Source organism: Acinonyx jubatus, chromosome A2 (assembly GCF_027475565.1).
Source record: "Acinonyx jubatus isolate Ajub_Pintada_27869175 chromosome A2, VMU_Ajub_asm_v1.0, whole genome shotgun sequence".
NCBI classification, from domain to species: domain Eukaryota; kingdom Metazoa; phylum Chordata; class Mammalia; order Carnivora; family Felidae; genus Acinonyx; species Acinonyx jubatus.
The window spans coordinates 15046681-15067346 of record NC_069383.1 but is presented as its reverse complement, the minus strand read 5'-3'; the positions used below and the strand labels follow the sequence as shown (position 1 = coordinate 15067346).

At 37.6% G+C, this 20666-nt stretch overlaps 1 protein-coding gene across 5 annotated transcripts in view; it reads left to right on the top strand.

Moving 5' to 3' along the window:
- The window catches only part of UBN2 (ubinuclein 2), an 86439-nt gene that overhangs the window by 25144 nt on the left and 40629 nt on the right, over positions 1–20666 (top strand). For 3 of the 5 annotated variants that reach the window (XM_027075572.2, XM_053218021.1, XM_053218020.1), the window contains exons 3-8: positions 1657–1758; positions 5443–5580; positions 6428–6531; positions 8529–9018; positions 13699–13769; positions 18896–19025. In XM_027075572.2, coding sequence (XP_026931373.1) covers positions 1657–1758; positions 5443–5580; positions 6428–6531; positions 8529–9018; positions 13699–13769; positions 18896–19025 — 1035 coding nt within the window. The remainder of the gene's footprint in view (positions 1–1656; positions 1759–5442; positions 5581–6427; positions 6532–8528; positions 9019–13698; positions 13770–18895; positions 19026–20666) is intronic. The other 2 variants (XM_053218023.1, XM_053218022.1) reach the window with 1 other exon arrangement.

The following is a 20666-nucleotide window of genomic DNA, read 5'->3' as shown; positions in this document are numbered from 1 at the left end:
TACCTAACGTAGGGCTCGAACTCACAATCCAGAGATCAAGAGTCATAAGCTCTGGGCTCCTGGGTGCCTCAGCTGGTTGAGCAACCGACTTGGGCTCAGGTCGTGATCTCGAGGTTCTTGAGTTAAAGCCCACATCAGGCTCACTGTTGTCAGGACAGAGCTAGCTTCAGATCTTCTGTCCCTTACTCTCTCAAATAAAACAACAACAAAAAAACCCAAACAAACAAGAGTCATTCACTCTGCTGACTGAGCCAGCCAGGTGTCCCTAAAATACTTTTTATTTGAAGAGATTGTAGACTCACATGAAGTTGCACACACAATACAGAGAGGTCCCTTGTACCAATCACCCAGTTTCTCCCAGTGGTAATATCTTACATAACTAGAGTTATCAAGACTAGAAGGTTGACATTGGCACACTACAATTAACGAGCCTTCAGTCCTTATTCACACTCACCGGTTTTTGCATGCATTCGTGTTTCATTTTCTTATATGTCCGATGTGTATAATCCTGTGGTGTTTAAATTTTTTTTTTTCAACGTTTATTTATTTTTGGGACAGAGAGAGACAGAGCATGAACGGGGGAGGGGCAGAGAGAGAGGGAGACACAGAATCAGAAACAGGCTCCAGGCTCCGAGCCATCAGCCCAGAGCCTGACGCGGGGCTCGAACTCACGGACCGCGAGATCGTGACCCGGCTGAAGTCGGATGCTTAACCGACTGCGCCACCAGGCGCCCCTTTTTAAAAAAAAATTTTTTTTTTTCAACGTTTATTTATTTTTGGGACAGAGAGAGACAGAGCATGAACGGGGGAGGGGCAGAGAGAGAGGGAGACACAGAATCAGAAACAGGCTCCAGGCTCTGAGCCAATTCCTGTGGTGTTTAAAAAAATAATTTTAAGAATAGTTTGGATTTACAGAAAAGTTGCAGAGATAATAGAGGCTTCCCATATAGTTCTCACCCACTCTCTCCTATGACATATTATGAATGATGATATCTATACAGTAGATTTGTTACAGCTAACAAACCTACTTTGGTATATTACTATTAATTAAACTCCACATTTTATTCAGATTTTACTAGTTTTCCCCTAGTGCCCTTTTTTAGTTCCTGGATCCCATGCAGGATACTACATCACATTTAGTCATTACATCTCTTTAGACTCATCTAAACTCTGACAGTTTTTCAGATTTTCCCTTGTTTTTAATTATCTTCATAGTTTGAGGAATCCTGGTTAGTTATTTGTAGAATATCCCTTAATGGGACATGGTTTAGTTTGTTTGTTGTTTTTCTCATGATGAACCTATAGCTCGGATTATAGGCTTTTGAGAGAAGACCACAAAGGTGCCATTTTTATCATATCGTATCAAGAGTACGTGCTATCAACATGACTTACCGTGTTGATGTTGAACTTGATCACCTGGCCGAGGTCATGTTGGCCAGGTTTTCACTATAATTAGTCTCTTCACTTTCATACTCTATTCTTTGGGAGCAAGTCCCTCAGCACAACTTATATTCAAAGGGTGGGGGGATTTCAATTCAACTTCTTGGAGGGGGGATTATCTACAGAAATTATTTAGAGTTCTTCTGATAGGTACTTTTAAAGTTTATGGAAACCGCATGAGTACTGATATCAGTCTAACGTATCTGTTCTTTGCAGGGTGGGAAACCCCGTAAACACCGGAAGGATCGGCTACAAGATTTAATTGATATAGGCTTTGGCTATGATGAGACAGACCCATTTATTGATAACTCAGAGGCTGTGAGTAATGTATCTTTAATATAGCAGCAATTCTTTGTTTGGGATAGAAGTCAAGGATAAAGTTACTAAAATAGTTCAGTATTTGTTTTTACTAACTAATCCCCTATTGACGTCCGTCGAAATTGTTTCTACTTTTTTATGTGCTTACGAACAGCTGAGCATCTGTGTACGTTTATCTTTGTGTACTTGAATAACTATGTAAGATAATTAGAGAGTGCAAATGTATGTACAGGATAAATTTCTAGCAGTGGGGTTTATTCATTAAGGGTATTTACATCTTGAATTTGTATTGATATTCCCAGACTTGGGTAGGTGTCATTTCAAATGGCTTCCAGATAAGACCCATATGAATTTGAAGATTGGAGCTGCTGGGTTGAAGTTAATCTGGCAGACATCTTTAAAATGTGCTTCATGTTTTCATTACTGCCAAGCCTTAGTACAGTGGTGGTGATTGAATGCCAGCCTTTATCAAACCCTATCTGTTTTGTTCCAAGCCCTACAGCTTTTTCCCTGGAATCTTCTTTCTTTTATAAAATGAAGAGGAATTTAGGAGAGCATTTAAGGACTATAACAACCCATTGATCACATAGCAAACAAATGCAGGCATATTGTGTTTGGGGTAGGTGAGGTGTATGTTCTTACATTCTTCTCAGTGCACTGGAGAAATCTAAACAAACCCTGGACTTATGGCATCCTCTGCATTGTTCAGTGATTACTTAGAATACGCAGGAAGGGACACCAAGGTAAACATTGTAGTACTACCCACAAATTAGTATTTCTTTTTCCTGTTACTACAGTGCTTGGTTGTATAGATGATGATAAGGCATATAGTGGTAGGAGAATCATAGAACTTCCAGCAGGAGGCATACTGGATACCCTGAGTTGTTTCAGTGTTCTGACATAAACTGGTTTATGTCAGCCTGTTCTATAGGAGTAAAATTTGGACAATGCCCTTTGGAGCAGAGAAGCCTTCTTATTACCAGAAAGGTTGACAAACCTTTTTGTAGATTAGGGCATGGGATGTTTTTAAAAGTCTTGACCTTGATTTGAAATACAAGTCAAAATTCCTAGATTCTAGACTCAACTCGGTTTCTAAAGATTTCTAGACAAATCTTTTAGCATTGCTCAGTTTCCTCTGCTACCGTCAGAATATTTGAACATGGTGTTTTTCATACTGACTTTTGCAACCCATAATTGGATTACATATCACTTTAGAGAGTGTGGCCAGCATTTTTAACAAAAGCGAAGTAGAATAGAATAGGAGCTATCATAGTAAATCATAGTAGATTATGTGAGTTTTTTTTATGTGTGTGTGTACACACTGGGATTTGATGTGTAACATATTTCCCATTTGGGTTGTGGTGAAAAAAATTTGAAAAGTACTGCCTTAATAAATAAGGGTAAGTTTTGTATGTAAACGTTGTTGAACAAAAATTATTTTATTAGTTGCTGACATTTAGAGGACAAGGTAGGTTCCCGTTGAGTAAGAGGAAATTGAACTAGATTACAGGTTGTTTATTGACTCGCAAAATAATTTTGTATTGTTATTCTTACAGATTATTGGGTTCTTATGAGATAATTCAGACATAAGACAATTATTATCCAACCAAATGATTTTCTGTTCTTTTCACTGATTGTAAGCTTTCACTGTTTGTAATTATTTGATAGTGAAAATAATCTGGTTCTAATTAATTTTCAGAATCATGTACCACTTATAAATACCTGAAAATAAATGCTTTTAAAGATTATTTTTAGTCTCACTTATGCTGCCACGTTTTGTGAAGACTGAAAGAAAATGTTTTTCTTTATTTACTAATAAATAATAATACCAGGCATGAATAACACTTTTATTTAGTTTGTCTCTTGTAAATTTCACTAGAACGTTGTGAAGTAAGTGATGTTGTCACTGTTAGACAACTCCAAGATATCCATGTTAAGTGATTTCCTCTGGGTCACAATTGCTAATCATTGGCAAAGGATCTAAATCCAGGCCTTCTGATTCTCAAGTTCAGCTTTCCATTGCCTCTTAACACATTCTACTTGGACGGCTAAATTAAATATGTATAAAGAGCTTGTTCTCCTGGAGAGTGTTCCGATAGGGAGAGCTTAGGAAACACTGCAGCAGACCGATGTTGAACACACCCATGTTGCTATGTAACGTGGTGATGAATGTGTTTCCCACTGCATGATGTAGTGGATGGTTTGGGATACAGCCAGAGCCTCTACCATAAGCTTATAAAATTACTCTGGGGGTTCTTACCCTCTCTAAATTTGGTTTTCACTTATAAAACGCCTTTTTTGCCTCACAAAGGTATCAGGAGGGCCAAGTGAAATAATTTATATGAAGAAGCATTGTAAATTATAAAGCAGTGTAAGCAAAAAGTAATGTTTGTCACGGTTACACATTTCCAAAATAATTACTACAAAGTCTTTTCACTTCTAATTCTTTCTCTTCACTCCTTTGCTTACAGATAGTACCGGACCCTTTCTGAAGGTCTTACCCATAGATCTTTATAGTAGCCCGTCAACTGAAGCAACAGGAAAGGGATTCATTCCTTTTTTTGACTCAGTATGATTAAACTGGAAATTCTTTTTCTATTTACCATTTAATTTAAAAGGATACAGGTTAAAAGCAAAAACTTTTGCATGTAGCCTTAATGTTCTTACAGTAACTAGTACATTCCCTATATTCCTTGTCCAGTGCAAAGGATCTGCTTAACATCTGCCTTTCTTAAAAATATAAAATATGAAGAACCTATAAAGTAGAGTTCTGGGGACCTCAGGTAGCAGGTATCTTGCTTCTATTAGATAAGTAACTTGCTCCTTTTTTCTCAGCCACTATGGACTCCCATCATTTGGCTAAGATTGACCCTCATTTAATGTTTGCTTTTGTCCATTTTCGTCAGGTGAGAAATGATAAACTTTAAAAATCCAAGCTTAGAGGACATCAGCTTAAGTGTTATTTTAGGTCAGACCTTCTATCTAATTTAGACAATTTGCATCTCTTGATCCAGGCAAAGTACCTGGCTCATTATAGTGTATGCTTACTGAACTGGGCAGTTATTTTTCTATTGCGTTTTTAAACACATATGTTATTTTATGTTTTAAACTTTTAAAGAATTTTCTTCATTTAAAAGCTTAGAGCTAAGACATAAGAAATAACTTTGTTATTTATAATCTTATGAATAAAATTATATACTGATATGGTAGGAAATGAAATTTATTCCTTTTCTGTATGTTTAGTCATCTATTTTAACTTGTTTCAATTTCTCATCAGAATCATTTGTCTTTGGGGCACCTGCCTGGCTCAGTCAGTAGAGCATACGACTCTTGATCTCTGGGTGGCGAGTTCGAGCCCCACAATGGGCATAGAGATCACCTAAAAAATAAATAAAGGTTTGAAAAAAAAATTTGTCATTAAGAATAGTAGCAGTGATCCTTAAATTTTTCTCAGCAGATGATGGATATACTGAGGATTTGCTTCATTATTCCAGAATTTCCTTCCTTTATATATATATACTGAGTACTCTGGGCTCATTTTTATCCTAGATACTAACTTTTTCTAAATTTATTCCACAAACATCCTCATTGCAGTCAGTTTTGTAGTTAGGATTTATGGATTTCTTTGATGTATTTGTAGAATTAATAATGGGATATATCTGAAACATTTTATTTTAAATATAGTATGACGAATTAGTTCCTGCTTCTCTAACAACAAAATATGGAGGCTTTTACATCAACACTGGCACTCTGCAGTTTCGCCAAGCTTCAGATACTGAAGAAGAAGATATTACAGACAACCAAAAGCACAAGCCCCCCAAAGTGAGTTTATCCAACACTGCAATGGTAATGAGAGTGTTCAATAAATACGGTATACTTTTTGAATTTACTTGTGGATATGAGAAAAAGTAAAATGCTAACCATTGTTTAATAAATCTGTAGTTATTTACCTGCTTTGAAGTAAAGCTATGTAGATATAGGGAAAATTGATATTTACATCATATGTAATTGTATTTTCTTTTAAGACTTCTCTCTCCATATGTGGTCTAATAATCTACTGTTTGGGGGATAAGGGTAAGTTTCTAGGATAGGTTAAGACTTGGTGTAGACTTTAGCTTTCCCGAGACAGCTAATTCTATTTAAGATATATATGGTTTTAGGAAGTGAATAGTGTGTCCTTAGGTGTTTCTTGAAGCGTGATCCAAAAACTGACTTGTGCCAGAATCACCAAAATGTTTGTTAAAAACTAGGCAGTACTCAAAAACAGAAACAGGTAGTACTCATAGACCCCAAGAGTCTGCATTTTTATTTTTTTTAATTTTTTTTTTCAACGTTTTTTATTTATTTTTGAGACAGAGAGAGACAGAGCATGAACGGGGGAGGGGCAGAGAGAGAGGGAGACACAGAATCGGAAACAGGCTCCAGGCTCCGAGCCATCAGCCCAGAGCCTGACACGGGGCTTGAACTCACGGACCGCGAGATCGTGACCTGGCTGAAGTCGGACGCTTAACCGACTGCGCCACCCAGGCGCCCCGAGTCTGCATTTTTAACAAGCATTTCTAATGCACACTGAACTTTGAGAAAAAACACTGCCCTAGATGCTAGATCGCTAATCTAGCGAGTAAAGCATTGATCCTCTGTTAAGCGATACTTTCTTTATCATTTGCAGATTCCCAAAATAAAAGAAGATGATATTGAGATGAAGAAGCGGAAGAGGAAAGAGGAAGGGGAAAAGGAGAAGAAACCAAGGAAAAAAGTCCCCAAACAACTGGGGTATGTAAAATTAAACACCCCAAGGGAACTAGGGTCAGAGCATGACTAGCTGCCCTTTTGGAAAGATCTATTTAGCATTCATTAACCCAGCTTAGCTGGGACTAATTTAATACTATATTTAAAAGCGTCAATGACCATTAACTTACATTTTAATAATATTAGTATGTATTAAGTATAAGTTTTTATTAAAAAATAAAAGGCTTTGTCATCTTAGAGACTCATGGTGTTTTAGATCAGATTTACAAATTAGTTCATTAAGTATTTTGGTCGTTAAAATTTTTTACCAACAAGAACCAGTTTGAAAAGATGGTATAAACGTTGAGCAAGTTGTTTTCATCTTTTTGTCTTAAAAACTAAACTTATTAGATGCCTGGGGATTGAGGACTGGCAGTAGTCTATGTGTGAATGATTTATAGTTGTTTTAGTATTTAAAAAGTCATTTATTTAGCTCTTCTTTAACACCTGTGACTTTAGGTAATGATATCACCTCTAAATACCAAGTAGAATTTCTCGAAAGACTGAAGTCATAAGAATGAAATGTTTGTACCATACGTCCATAAAATTACCAGTTGGTCTTACTTTTCCATGGCCCTTTTTTGGAGAACCAAGGGACAGAAACTGTGACAGGCTGGATTTTCTTCCCTTCCTCACCAGGGGAGGTACATCTGAACTTTGGGCTATCAGTATTCAAAAGCTTGATGTAGGGAGGTATTTATGCTCTCCTAAGCATGAGATTTTAGTGAACCTTGAATCATTAATTAAGAAAAAACATATATATATTACTAATGCATGTTTTAAATTCTCATTATTTACAGGTAAATTTCTTTAATGCCTTTTAATGAATTTGTTATTTTCTGAAATCTGTAGCTTATTCATGCAACACACACTTATTAAATACCTTTTATATACTAAGCATTGTTCTGGTTTCGGAGTATGTAACAGTAGATAAAACACGGGCCTGCCCTCAAGGCACAAGTGATAGTTTCGATTCTGTAGTGCACCTAGAAGCGTGTATGCCATAGAATGTAAAAAAGATTTCTAGAGAAAGTGTTAACTACACTGAGACACCTTTCCCCCATGGTTCCTATAGGAAGAAAGTTGTCCTAGAAAATCACACATATGTGATTGCCTCACATGGCTGTTCCTAGAATGGAAGGTGAAAATGATCAGAAGGTAGTGGCAAAATAGGGTCTAGAAAGATTTTATATTTCTTTGGCAGTTTGTAGCACAAACCACCTGGGGTACCAGTTTGAAGGTGTACTGTGTGAGCTTCTCTGGTTACTTATAAGGCAATTCTGTTTTCTCAAATACATTTCTTTCTCTCTTTCTTTTTTCTTTTTTCTTTCTTCCTTCTTCCTTCCTTCCTTCCTTCCTTCCTTCCTTCCTTCCTTCCTTCCTTCCTTCCTTCTTCTCTCTCTCTCTCTCTCTGTCTCTCTCTCTCTCGTGCATGTGCACATACACACTTGCACACAAGCAGGGAAGGAGCATAGGGAGAGGGAGAGAGAGAATCTTAAGCTTGCTCCATGCCCAGCGCAGAGCCTCACTCGGGGCTCGATCTCACGACTCTGAGATCATGACCTGAGCTGAAATCAAGAGTCAGATGCTCAACCGACTGAGCCACCCACACACCTCATAAGTGCATTTCTTTACTTGGTTAATTCTTTAGGTGACTACTTTATAGATGTGCTAAAGAATGTGAACATTCCAAAAAGAGTAGTTTGACTTCATAGACTTTAATAATCCTGAGTTACCTTCAGTTTTGTTTCTTTCTGTTGACTTTTGTCCTTTTGTTTTCTTCACTCTGGTGGCCATTTGCCTTTTGACCTTTCCCAAGTGAGTCCAGATGATGATGAAGGTGCTGTTGTAAAAGGATGATGTAAGAAGAAATTTGCTTTCCCACCCATGAAATGACCGTTTTGATTATCTGTGCCTCCTTATTTACACGGGCTTTAAAGTAAAATCCTACACAGTCTAACTGATCCCTTTTTTCTTCACAGAGTTGTGGCTCTAAATTCACACAAGTCTGAAAAAAAGAAGAAACGTTATAAAGATTCTCTTTCTCTAGCTGCCATGATACGAAAATTTCAGAAAGAGAAGGATGCATTGAAGAAGGAGCCTAACCCCAAAGTCCCAATGAACTTAACGACGTCCTCTCTGAATAAGACCCCCTCCACTGCCGTAGCATTGGGAAGTGATGTCTCGGACTTAAATCTGAACACTGCTGATCCGGACCTCCCCATTTTTGTTGGCACAAATGAACATGAACTATTTCGGGAAGCTGAAAATGCCCTAGAGATGCTAGATGATTTCGACTTTGACAGATTACTGGATGCTGCTTCTGATGGTAGCCCCCTCTCTGAGTCAGGGGGAGAGAATGGAAACACCACCCAGCCAACCTATGCCTCTCAGGTTATGCCCAAGGTGGTGCCTACACTCCCAGAGGGTCTGCCTGTCCTTCTTGAAAAACGCATCGAAGACCTCCGTGTAGTAAGTGTAATGATTCCCTTGTTTCTTATTTGCCACACAAACATAACAATAAATGCTTTTTATAAGGCAAAAATATGAACCCACAATCCCAACACCCATATAAACAATTTTTAATTTTCTGTATTTCCTTTCAGGCATTGGCTATATTTATAGGCCTTTGATTTTAAGTAGAAGTAGGTGTAGCTATAGTTATAGCATGATATGGGTGATTGTTTTATTATTTCATTTCAACTTACAGTTTTCATAAATATAATTTTTATTGTAAAAGAAAATCATGTAAACACAACAGAGGGAAGGTAGGGGCAAATAGTAACACTGCAGGAGTGTACCTGAACGTGATCCAGACTGTATTGACATCCGGTTTTTTTATAGTTGATTTTCCAACTAGTCCTTTGTAGCTAATCAGCACCCTTAGTAAGCATGCATTGTTCCCACTAGTACTTGAGAGCTGAGGTTTTAGCATGTCACATTAGATACCTCTCTAGATTGGCTTGGATTCATAATCTTTAACTAGCTGCAAATCCAGATAAATGTCATCACACTTACCCAGTTAATTTCAAGGAGATAGTATTTTGACTAAAAATAACACGCCAAATCTAGCTTAAAATGCCCTTCTTGATTACTTGAGGATTTGAACCCGTGCCATATTTGAACCCATGCCATATTTTAGTCCCCTTTTTTCCCTGACTAGAAAAGTAAAACACACAATACAAAACATATTTCAGGAACACCTGACTGGCTCAGTCGGAAAAGCATGCAACTCCTGATCTCGGAGTCTTGAGTTTGAGCCCCATGTTGGGTGTAGAGATTACTAAAAAAATAAATTAAAACCCCAAAACACCAAATATGTATTTCATACATATGAAAAGATTCCCCATAATCTGACATTCATTCCCCACCCCCCCAACAGAGGTAACCACTATTAACTATGTATTTTTTTGGATTTTAATCCATGCATTTGCAAATGTTATATTATTATGAAAAATAATTAATGGGATTGTAATGTATGGACTGTTCAAAACTTGCTTCTTTCTCCTAGGATTAGTGTAATCCAATTTAAGTCATGTTTTAAAATTTACTAATAATCTTTTTATTGTATTTATTTATCTTAACTTCTCCTAAAATTTAAATATCTGATTAGGGGAGTAATTAGATTTATCTAATTTTTTCAGTAACTGGCCCACAGATTTTATTTAGTAATTCTGTTATTTTTTCTGTTTCATTCTTTAGCATTTCTTCTAAACTTGTGACTTAATTGTAATTCCCTGTTAATTTAGTTACCCTTATTTTATTTTAATGAACTTCATTAGTCCAGGACTTAGAGAAGTGTGTTATTTTTTTTTAACTTTTTTTAAAATGTTTTTATTTACTTTTGAGACTGAGAGAGACAGAGCATGAGCAGGGGAGGGGCAGAGAGAGAGGGAGACACAGAATCCAAAGCAGGCTCCAGGCTCTGAGCTGTCAGCACAGAGCCCAATGTGGGGTTCAAACTCATGGACTGCTAGATCATGACCTGAGCTGAAGTCTGACGCTTAACCCACTGAGCCACCCAGGCGCCCCTAGAGAAGTGTGTTAAAGTATCTCATTGCCAATATTTCTTTTTAAAAATCTTTTTAAAATGTTTATTTATTTATTTTGAGAGAGAGCGTGACCAGGCGAGAGAGGAAGAAAATTTCACACTTAACCAACCAAGCCACCCAGGCGCCCTTATTGCTAGTGTTTCTTAGGTTATAGCTTGTGTTTACCATAGTTTTTGCTTTGTTTATTTCTATGCTGTGTTGTTTGACCCATAAAATTCTTGATGACTAGATCTTTTTTGTGATAATTATCATTTGGAGGTGACTTTTTGTGCTATTAATGCCTTTCATCTTGAATTTAGTTTTGTCTGATTTACTGTGGACTTTTTATTTTTACATAGTATGGCTTTTCTTATCATTTACCTTCAACCTCTTTGATTTTCTTTATTTTAGCTCTTTCTCTTATAAGGCAGCGTAAAAATGGAAATTTGTTTATGGACCTCATTTGAGTCTTTTTCCTTTAACAAATGATTTTAACTTCTTCTAGTTGTTATAATTATGTAATTGATCTTTGTCATTTTATTTTTTATTCTGTTTTATTACTTCCTCCTTTGTTTTCATTCTTTTGCTATTTTCTGTGCTTATTTTTTGAAAAGTATACAGTTTCTATAGTTTCGGCAATAAATGGGTTTTTTATTTAAGCTTTTTAGCTACTCTGTGTAGGAAGTATGGGTCTCATTTCTTTTTTATGGTTCAGAAACTTGAGGTAGGTTATAGCTTGGTCAGGTCCACACAAGTAGTAAGTGGTAGAAATTTAACTAAAATCCAAAGTATGGGCTTTTTGCTCTGCCATTTTGCCCATTCCTAAAATCTTTAGTTTCTTCTAAATTTGAAAAAGTGCTTAGTGATGCGATCCACATTTTTCAAGATGTAATTAATAATAATAGCTGCTGTTCATTTAGCAAAACTTGTACTCTGTCCTGAGCACGGACGGTACTGCCGGGTGTCCCAGAGCAGTTACCAGTCAGGAGGCAGCCCTGTGACTGCGCTCAGTGTGCTTCACCTACTGTGCAGTCTAGTCCTCCCACAGTCCAGTGACGTACGTAGTGTTCTTCCATTTAATGGACGAGGAAACCAAGGTTCAAAAGGTTTAAATGCTTTGCTCAAGGCCACATAATTTTTAAGTGTCTGAGTCATGATTTGAAGGCAGAACCCTGGAGCTCTGTAGCAGGCACTGTGCCTCTGTGTTATATGCTGTTCATTCTCACTTAAGAAACAAAACTGATTAGTAATGAGTGTGTTATGATCTTGTAAAAGCATTGTCTTCCATACCAAAAATTATTCTCTCTGTTGTAGCCCTGCCAGGGTTAATATATCTGTTCCATTGGTAGGAAATTATCAATAAGAAGTTTGATTTCACTTACTGGTATCTGTGACTTCTATTTTTTCTTTGAAATATGAGATGGAGGGGTGCTTGGGTGGCTCAGTTGGTTAAACAGCTGACTCTCGAGTTTGGCTCAGGTCATGATCTCACAGTTCGTGAGTTCAAGCCACGTGTCTGGGCTCTGTACTGAGAGCACGGAGCCCACTTGGGATTCTCTCTCTCTCTCTGCTCTCTCTCTATCTCTTTCTGCCCTTCCCCCGCTCGTGCATGCTTTTTCTCCCTAAAAGTAAATAAATAAACTTAAAAAAAAAGAAATATGAGATGGTATTTTTTCTTTAGGAAGTGAGATTTCATCCTTGGCTTATATGCTTATGTCTGTATGATAAGGAGTTGCTTCTCATGACTCTTTTCTTACTTTGTAATATTCTTCCACTGTTCACCTTCTTGACTTTTTTTGATTCTCTTTCTTGACATTTAGTTTTCCTTACAGCTTTCGTGTATTTCTGCCTGCTGCATATACGCAGTTTTCATTCTTTCTAATAAGTACTAAGGCACATCTTAGAAATTTTCTTCTATTTATTACATATAAAACTGTCAAATAACTTGATGGGTTGACATGGTCAGCATATGGCTTGCTCAGATTATTAGATCAGATTTCTTGATTTCCATCTCATGGATCTCAACTACATCCTTTGTGATTTTCCCAGTAAATTTTGCTTATGGTAGAGTGTCTTGGTTTGTACCCTTGGTTTCTGGGCACCTGGTTAAGGTGACAATAATCATGAAAATATTATTCTTAAGCTCATGGCATTAATATTTGCTTCTCCCTTGATAATAATCTTGGCTAAATTTTTTTGTTATTAGTAATTAGGTAGAACCTAGACTGGCTGCAGTTAGCTGAGTATCTTTGTACGGCATGGTCATGTTGCACAATTGAAATCAGAGGGCTTGTGGTCTGAGTCCTGGATCCACCACTTATTGAGTAGTGTGATTTGGGAGGGAGAAGGAGGCGGGATTAAAAAAAAAAAAAAAGTAGTGTGATTGGGGGCATGCCATGTAACCCTCTGACAGATTTAGGTTCCTTGTTTGTATAATGGGGGCTGTCATACCAATGTCATTGGCTGTTATGAGGATTAAACATGATAATGTGTGTAAAATAGAGGATATCAGACAGATCTTCTGTAGACAGTGTCTGTAGAAAGTGAGCCATCTGCTTTCTGTTATGTTGGAGATCACAGCAGTAATTAATAAAGCAATGGATAGTCAAAATGCACAAGATACTCAAAGCACGAAAAAATCTTGTATTTGGGATGCCTGGGTGGCTCAGTCAGTTGAGCATCTGACTTCAGCTCAGGTCATGATCTCACGGTTCATGGGTTCGGGCCCTGCGTAGGGCTCCGTGCTGACAGCTCAGAGCCTGGAGCCTGCTTCGGATTCTGTGTCTGCCCCTCTCCTGCTCATGCTCTGTCTCCCTGTCTCTCTCTCTCTCAAAATTAAAACAAGAAAAAAAATTTTTAAGTCTTGTATGTATAATTTTGTTAATTTATAAAGATTGAGGAAAAATTAAGTACAGATATAATAGAAAACAGTGGTATATATGCTAAATTTGTTTCAACACTCTGTAATTGCCTACTCATGTCAGGTACTAAACTGAGTATGGATGATCCAAAGAGAAGTAAATCACAGTAGCCTCACCCTTTAGAAGCTTATTCTTTCCTAAATAGATATGGAAACAAATAATGTGTTGAAAGCGGTATTGACAATCCTATGTTTCTCTAGGCTGCCAAACTTTTTGATGAAGAAGGAAGGAAAAAATTCTTTACACAGGATATGAATAATATTCTTCTGGAGTAAGTAATTCTCTTCTTTGATTAAAAAACCTAAAAAATTATTTAAAACTTTAAGAACTCATTTAAAACTATAGTTGATTACAACTTTACAGGTTGAATACTATTTTAGATTTAAATGTATTTTTTTGTCACTTTTTATGAAAGTGTCTTTCTGGAACAGCTCTGAGTGGTCATATTAATTTTGGTATATTTTCCTTCTATTTTCATTCAGACTTGGGAAAAATAATTCCATTGGTATCTAGCAAGGTTGTAGACAAACATTTGGAGACAAATGGAAAGTATGGTTTAAAGAAGAAATTCTGGTTGTGAGGTAGGAGAGAGGCAGTGTGGAGAAGAGAAAAGGAAGAGTGGGAGGGGGAGGCTGCAGGCCGACATATGATACAGGTTGTATTGAAATTAGTGACAGTTTTTACTCTCAGCTGGAGTTTGATACTAACAAAGCTGCACATTCTAAGTTTGTGGCCAACTAAGCTGTCCTTATAAACCTAACAGCTTGTGAATTCTGACCATTGGTTATAGCATTTGAGTGTGTAATTAATTGCTGCAAGCAGAACTGGGCAAAAAAACAATCCTGGAGAAAACAGCACATGTTACTCCTCTTTCACGAAAATGATGTATGCCTGCTCTTAGTGGTTCAGTAGTGTTATATACAAAGAAACAAGGAGTGTTTCCACTACTGTGTGTGAGGCTTGTCTTTTAAATATACAATGAAGGTAGTTTCTCATATAAAAGATGATGGATTGGTTTGTTTTGATAACTGTTTTTAATTAAGTACAATCTCTCTTCTCTGGAATACTTAAAAGATCTTTCTGGTCCCTCATGGACCCATGAAACACCTAACCTAGTATGCCACCGGTGTGGTGACAGGAATTTCTTGTTCCTGTTCTTCATTTTAGCCAGGGATTTTCAGATTGATTCTGTCTGCCTGGAAGCAAGGCAAATGTTTCCTGTCTGCACCAGATCCTTTTACCTGGCTCCCTTTTCACCCCAGATTCAATGAAGAGTGTAACCGTTACTCATCAGAGCTGTCCCAGATTCCACAGTCAGGAATCTGACTAGCTCTTCTTTTTCTTGCCACTTGAGAGCCCTAAGTTTACTAGAGCAGGTCCTTTTCCTGTGACTGAGACCATTGTTTTTTATTTTACTCTTCTGTAAGAGGGACCCTCTTTTTCTCTCCTGAGAGAAACAAAGGACCATCCTTGGGACCTAACATCTCAAATAAGCAGAATATCAACATTCCATTAACAGGCTTCTCTCTTTCTTGCTCTTTCTTTCTTTCTTTTTTTAAGTAATCTCTGCACCCAATGTGGGGGTCAAACTCACGACCCCAAGATCAAGAGTCGCATGCTCTACCCACTGAGCCAGCCAGATGCCCCCACCACCCCCAGCAGACTCCTCTTAATCTCTCCATGTCTGTCTTAAATCCTCTAATTTTTTTGGAGCCCTATTTTTATTTCACAGAGTGTGCTTCCAGTTCTACAAGCCCTAGTGCTCAGAGGTTATTTTTTTCCCTTTTAGTCACTTATTTATGCCCCCTGGCCTCTGTTCCCACTTTCCTAAATATCCCTGATTTCTTTGGACTGAGTTGATCTTCTAAGGGCATATGGCATGTGATTATTTTGAGTAGTAAATTCCCATGAAATGATTCACATGTATTGGCTCTGCCTCACCATTGCTTCTTTATGATGGGGAGAAAGGGAGGTAAGTTTATTGGAATAGGGAACGCTTTTTCTTTTTGCCTAATTGAGTTTGACTTGGATCAATAAATATACAGCATGCCGACTTGATCCTCCCCATTTCCTCCTTTACCTCAAGCAGACATTGCTAAAATCTTAATGCTCTTTGCCTGTGATCTCAATCCAACCTGAGTTCTGTTCAACAGATGCTCTAGGAAGGTACTACCAATCCCAGTGGACACTTGCAGTGAGCCCTGTTGTCTGCCATCTCATTGTTAGACACTCCTTTAAGGAGCTCATGAATGAGTATTGACTTTTGAATCTCAGTATGAATAGACTTATCAGTTGGTCTGTCTGTCTCACCCTCTCTGACATAAAGGAAAGTTACCAAAGTGAGGGGGTTGATCCTCTGCCACAGCTTTCCTTAACTCTCTTGAGGGATTACTTTGCATTTGGAAAAACGAACTTGGAACCACATCTTTAACCTATGCCACACCAGGCGTTCTTTAGGTAACACTAGAACCAGCCCATCTGAATAAAGTCATTCAGGGAAGGAGGGATCTTTTGAATTCTTGCTATAAAATAAATTTTCAATTTTGAGTTTGGGTTACTGCTCCCTAAGTCTTTCTTCAGTTGCTAGTTTCAGTGGTTCTGTTATATGGATAGTATTGGTAGGGTATCTGAAATAGCTGAGGAAAAATTCAAGAAATTTACTAGATTCCGGGGGCGCCTGGGTACCTCAGTTGGTTAAGCGTCTGACTTCGGCCCAGGTCACGATCTCATGGTTCGTGAGTTCGAGCCCCGCATTGGGCTCTGTGCTGACAGCTCAGAGCCTAGAGCCTGCTTCAGATTGTGTGTCTCCCACTCTCTCTGTCCCTCCCCTGCTCGTGTGCTCTTTCTCTCTCTCTCAGAAATAAATGAACAGTAAAAAATTAAAAGAAAAAAAGAAATTTACTAGATTCCGAATTTATTTGGACTTAGGTTTTCTTTTACTAGTGTTTTTAAACTGATTGACTAAGATATGTATTCTGTTTTGTTGGGTTTTTTTTAATGTTTATTTTTGAGAGAGAGCATGAGCCGGGGAGGTGCAGAGAGAGGAAGGAAAACAGAGGATCCAAAGCAGGCTCCATGCTGTTAGCAGAGACCTCGTCATGGAGCTTGAACTCAGGAACCGCGAGATCATGACCTGAGCCAAAGTTGGACGCTTAACTGACCGAGCCACCCAGGAGCCCCTGTATTCTGTTTTTTAAAAAGAGGGAGAAGGGTGCCTGGCTGGCTCAGTTGATAGAGCATGTGACTTGGTCTTGGGGTCAAGATTCCAAGCCCCACATTGGGTGTAAAGCTTACTTAAAAAACAGTTATTAAAAAGAGGGAGTTGATGGGATGGGAAGATTTATTTATGTATCAGTTATGGTGAAATGATTGTATTTCTAGAATTTTGTGTGAAAATATAGGTAAGACTAAGCATTCCTGAGCCAGAAGAATCTTTTTTATAAAGTTGGCCATTGCTTCAGCTGTGGATTCCTATGTTGTGTTTCTTTGAACCTTCTTCAGAGGCAAATGAGAGCCTTGTACATACAGATGGGGGTATAAAAGTGGGTTTCAAACTTATATACTCAGGAAATCCAGTGTTTGTCCTCCAGTGCATTATCAGCAGGTGGTCCCAGTATATGTTTATCCATTTAGAGCCTGTAGTAATCTCATGCTTATAATTTATTATCAGAGGGTTGAGACCCAGTCATTGTAACATTCTTGCATGGATATCTGCTTTGGGGACAGACTTTACTTAAAGAAGGAAAGAAAAGACAAGAAACCTGGTAGAGAGAAGGGGTCAGACTCAGGAAAGTTCATTGCTTTGGGAGAACCTTTATTTTTCTGAAATGTGAAAATACCTGAAATTCAAACTTTGATTGGCATGTGTTTTTAGTCATCTGCAGATCCTTCTTAAGACCTTAGAAGATTGTAATTCTTAGGAAAAAAAATAAATAACTGTATGAGGGATGTGTGTTTAAAATATACTGCTGTCAGGTAGGATTTTGTATGTATTTGTGATAGACCAGTATAGTCTGTAACCTTAAGGGTTAATATGCTTCTCTGATTTTTCCCTAGTATTGGCTTAGCAGCAGGGAGTCAGTTCTTCCTGTTTTCGAGTTTCGCCCTCTTTGGAAACCACTTATTTTTTTAAGTATGTCACTGAGTCAATCTATTCTTAATTGAAATCTCTTACTACTTGGAGTTTCTATTTTATTTTCAGCCTCAACTACCGTTTAATAACAGGGCAAGCGTAGAAAGCATCCTACCCAGAGTCTACACTTCTAATAAAGCTTCACGCATAATCTATTTAACCAAATGTTTATACACAGAACTCATGACAGTAATGGTTGTTTCCCATATGATCCTGTGCATTTGACCTTCTGGTTCTTATAGATCCTAAACATTTTTCTATTTGTATATTGTATTTGACTTCTTTAATACCAAGCGTTTTCTCTTGCCAATGCTAAGAGCATAGTTTTCCACATTTCACTGTTTCTGAACTTGCAGTGTATCTTCTAAGTGATGGATATATTTGATAGGCAGGGTTTCTTCCCCAAAAGCTGTTAACTGAATCTATTTATGAGAATTATTTATTAAATCTATCTATACGTTGTCCTATCATAGAATGTGATGATTTGGATGTAGTTTGTTGCCAAGAGCTCCAGTTCAGTCTTGGCCTTCAAATTAGCATCTGTTCCTATCTTCCTACAATGGCAGCTGCCAGATTTAGTGTCTTCCATCTTGGGAGAAACCTCCGTTATTTCGTGGTAGACTTGTCCAGCTGGGAATATGGTGGCTGTTAAAACTCTTTTCCTTTTTTTTTTTCCCCTTCTTTAAATAACTATTAGGCTAAATACCCATTTAACAATTTATTTTTGATCTAAAAAACCAATTTATAAATGGAAACAGGAACTGAAGAATTGGAATAAATTGAGCCAACTATTAAGTATCTAATTTGTGCAAGGCAGGCATAATAAGGGAGACAAATGGATAAAACAGTCTGTATGTGTAGCCAGAAGAGCTTTACCTCTTCTGGATCTGCAATTTTTTCAGACACCTCTAAGGAAAAAATATTCTAAGAACTCATTGAAACTATGTGACTCTCTAGCTTAGCAATTGTGGTGGGGGGAGAGGGGATGTGAATATCTATCTCTTTGAGGAAATGAGGTTTTGGTTAATAATGGAGTTCCTATGCTTTACCCAAAAATGTAGGCTTTGTCCCTGTTCATCAAAAAATTAGTCACCAGACTACTTATGTTTATATAAATTCTCTGTATATTTTTTTCCTTGAAAAATACTGTCTAGGAAATCGTGGAAAGATAAAACGAGAGAAGAGTCATTGCTTTTACCTCCTTGCTTATGTATTAGTACCTAAAAGAAATTCTGTACTGTTTATTTGTTGTTGTTTTTGTTCAGCATTGAGTTACAGCTACAGGAATTAGGCCCTGTCATTCGTAGTGGTGTCTACTCCCATCTTGAAGCTTTTGTGCCATGCAATAAAGAAACACTGGTGAAACGTCTAAAGAAGTTACATCTCAACGTCCAGGTAAGAAGAGGAACAATAATATCCGTATCTGGAGTTTTATAACCTATAAAGAGACTAGTTTCTATTTGGGGCTTTTGCATATTAGTTGCTTTATACTCTTAATTGTATGTATTGAATAACCATAGGAGATTATTAAAGGCATAGAAAATCTCTTGAAAAAAATTACTTCTCAACAGTTGAAAAGGCTAGACGAGAATGTTTCCTAAGGCGTAGATTCCTGGACTGGTAAATTAATGTCAGTTCCACAGGTGATACAACTTTGCCCTCAACAAATGTCTGACAGATTTATAACTCGGTTTTCTTATTACTGAAATGGATCTGTACAGATTTGTTCATGCCTACGTTACAAAAACTGAGAAAGAATCACAGGGTTACGTGTAAACTTGGAGATTTTTTTGTGTGTAATCATCCATATTTTGCTAGATTCTTCTCCCCTAAAACACCACCAAGTAATTATCTAAGTTTGAATGCTTCCAGTGGTCAGAAACTTATTTCATTATAATATCAGAAAGTTCTTCTGTGCACTGAGACATATCCAGGTGCTTTCCACCCTATTGGTCCTGATTCTACCTTTGAGTCCATTCATAAACCTAATTATTTGTCACCTTCATGGCTTTCATGTTTTTGAAAGCTTGTATTATGTCCCCTCCTTCACTTCCATATAAGGTGGTTTTCAGTACCTTCACTGCCTGATGATTTTTCCCTTATGATTTATTTGATTATTTATTTTTTAAATATTTGTAACTTGCAAGTAATAGGAAATAATGCAGTTTAAGACAAGAAAGGACATTTTTTTTTCTATTAATAAAGGTATTTGATGGAATTGAAAGTACATACGAGGGGCACGTGGGTCGCTCAGTCAGTTGAACATCTGACTTTGGCTCAGGCCACGATCTCACAGTTCGTGAGTCTGAACCCCACATCGGGCTCTCTGCTGTCAGAGCAGAGCCTGCTTTGGGTCCTGTGTCCTCCTCTCTCTTTCCCACTCCTCTGCTCATGTGCACACGCACTCTCTCTTTCTCTCTCTCTCAAAAACAAAACAAAAGAAAACAAAAAAACAACCAGAAAGGGATGGGAACTGATAATTTGGATTAGCTCTTGTTTTTCTCTCCCTGTGTCTTATTTTTATCCTTTTATGTGCATCTGAAAATAAGATTACTTCATTCTCAAGGTTTTATATTATAGAAAGGCCACACACAGAGACTGACTGAACCCTCTCATCCCAATCCAAGTTTTTGGATCAGGAAATCTGATTATACTATGTTGGGTCAACCTAAACTTTTCTGGCCAGAGGTTGGGAGTCACACAGCACAACATGGCTGGCCAAGGGCCTCCATAGCTGATGGGGGAATGAACATGGTGCCCAGGACCACTAGTATTAAGAGCTGATTGGCATAGAATTCTTTATTATAGGTATTATACTAATGTTAATAAAATAACTCTTTTGAATTCAGAAACTGTAAGTTCTTTCTCAACGTAAAGCAGAGTAATCAACAAATGAAATTTACTCGAGGTCACAGATTTTGTGTGACCTGGCTCCTTTTTTTTTTTTGCCTGGCTCCTTCAGACATTGACTGCTGGAGCTCACTGCCATACATTCAGGTGACAGACATGGGTACCAGTGAAAAAAGGAACTAGAGG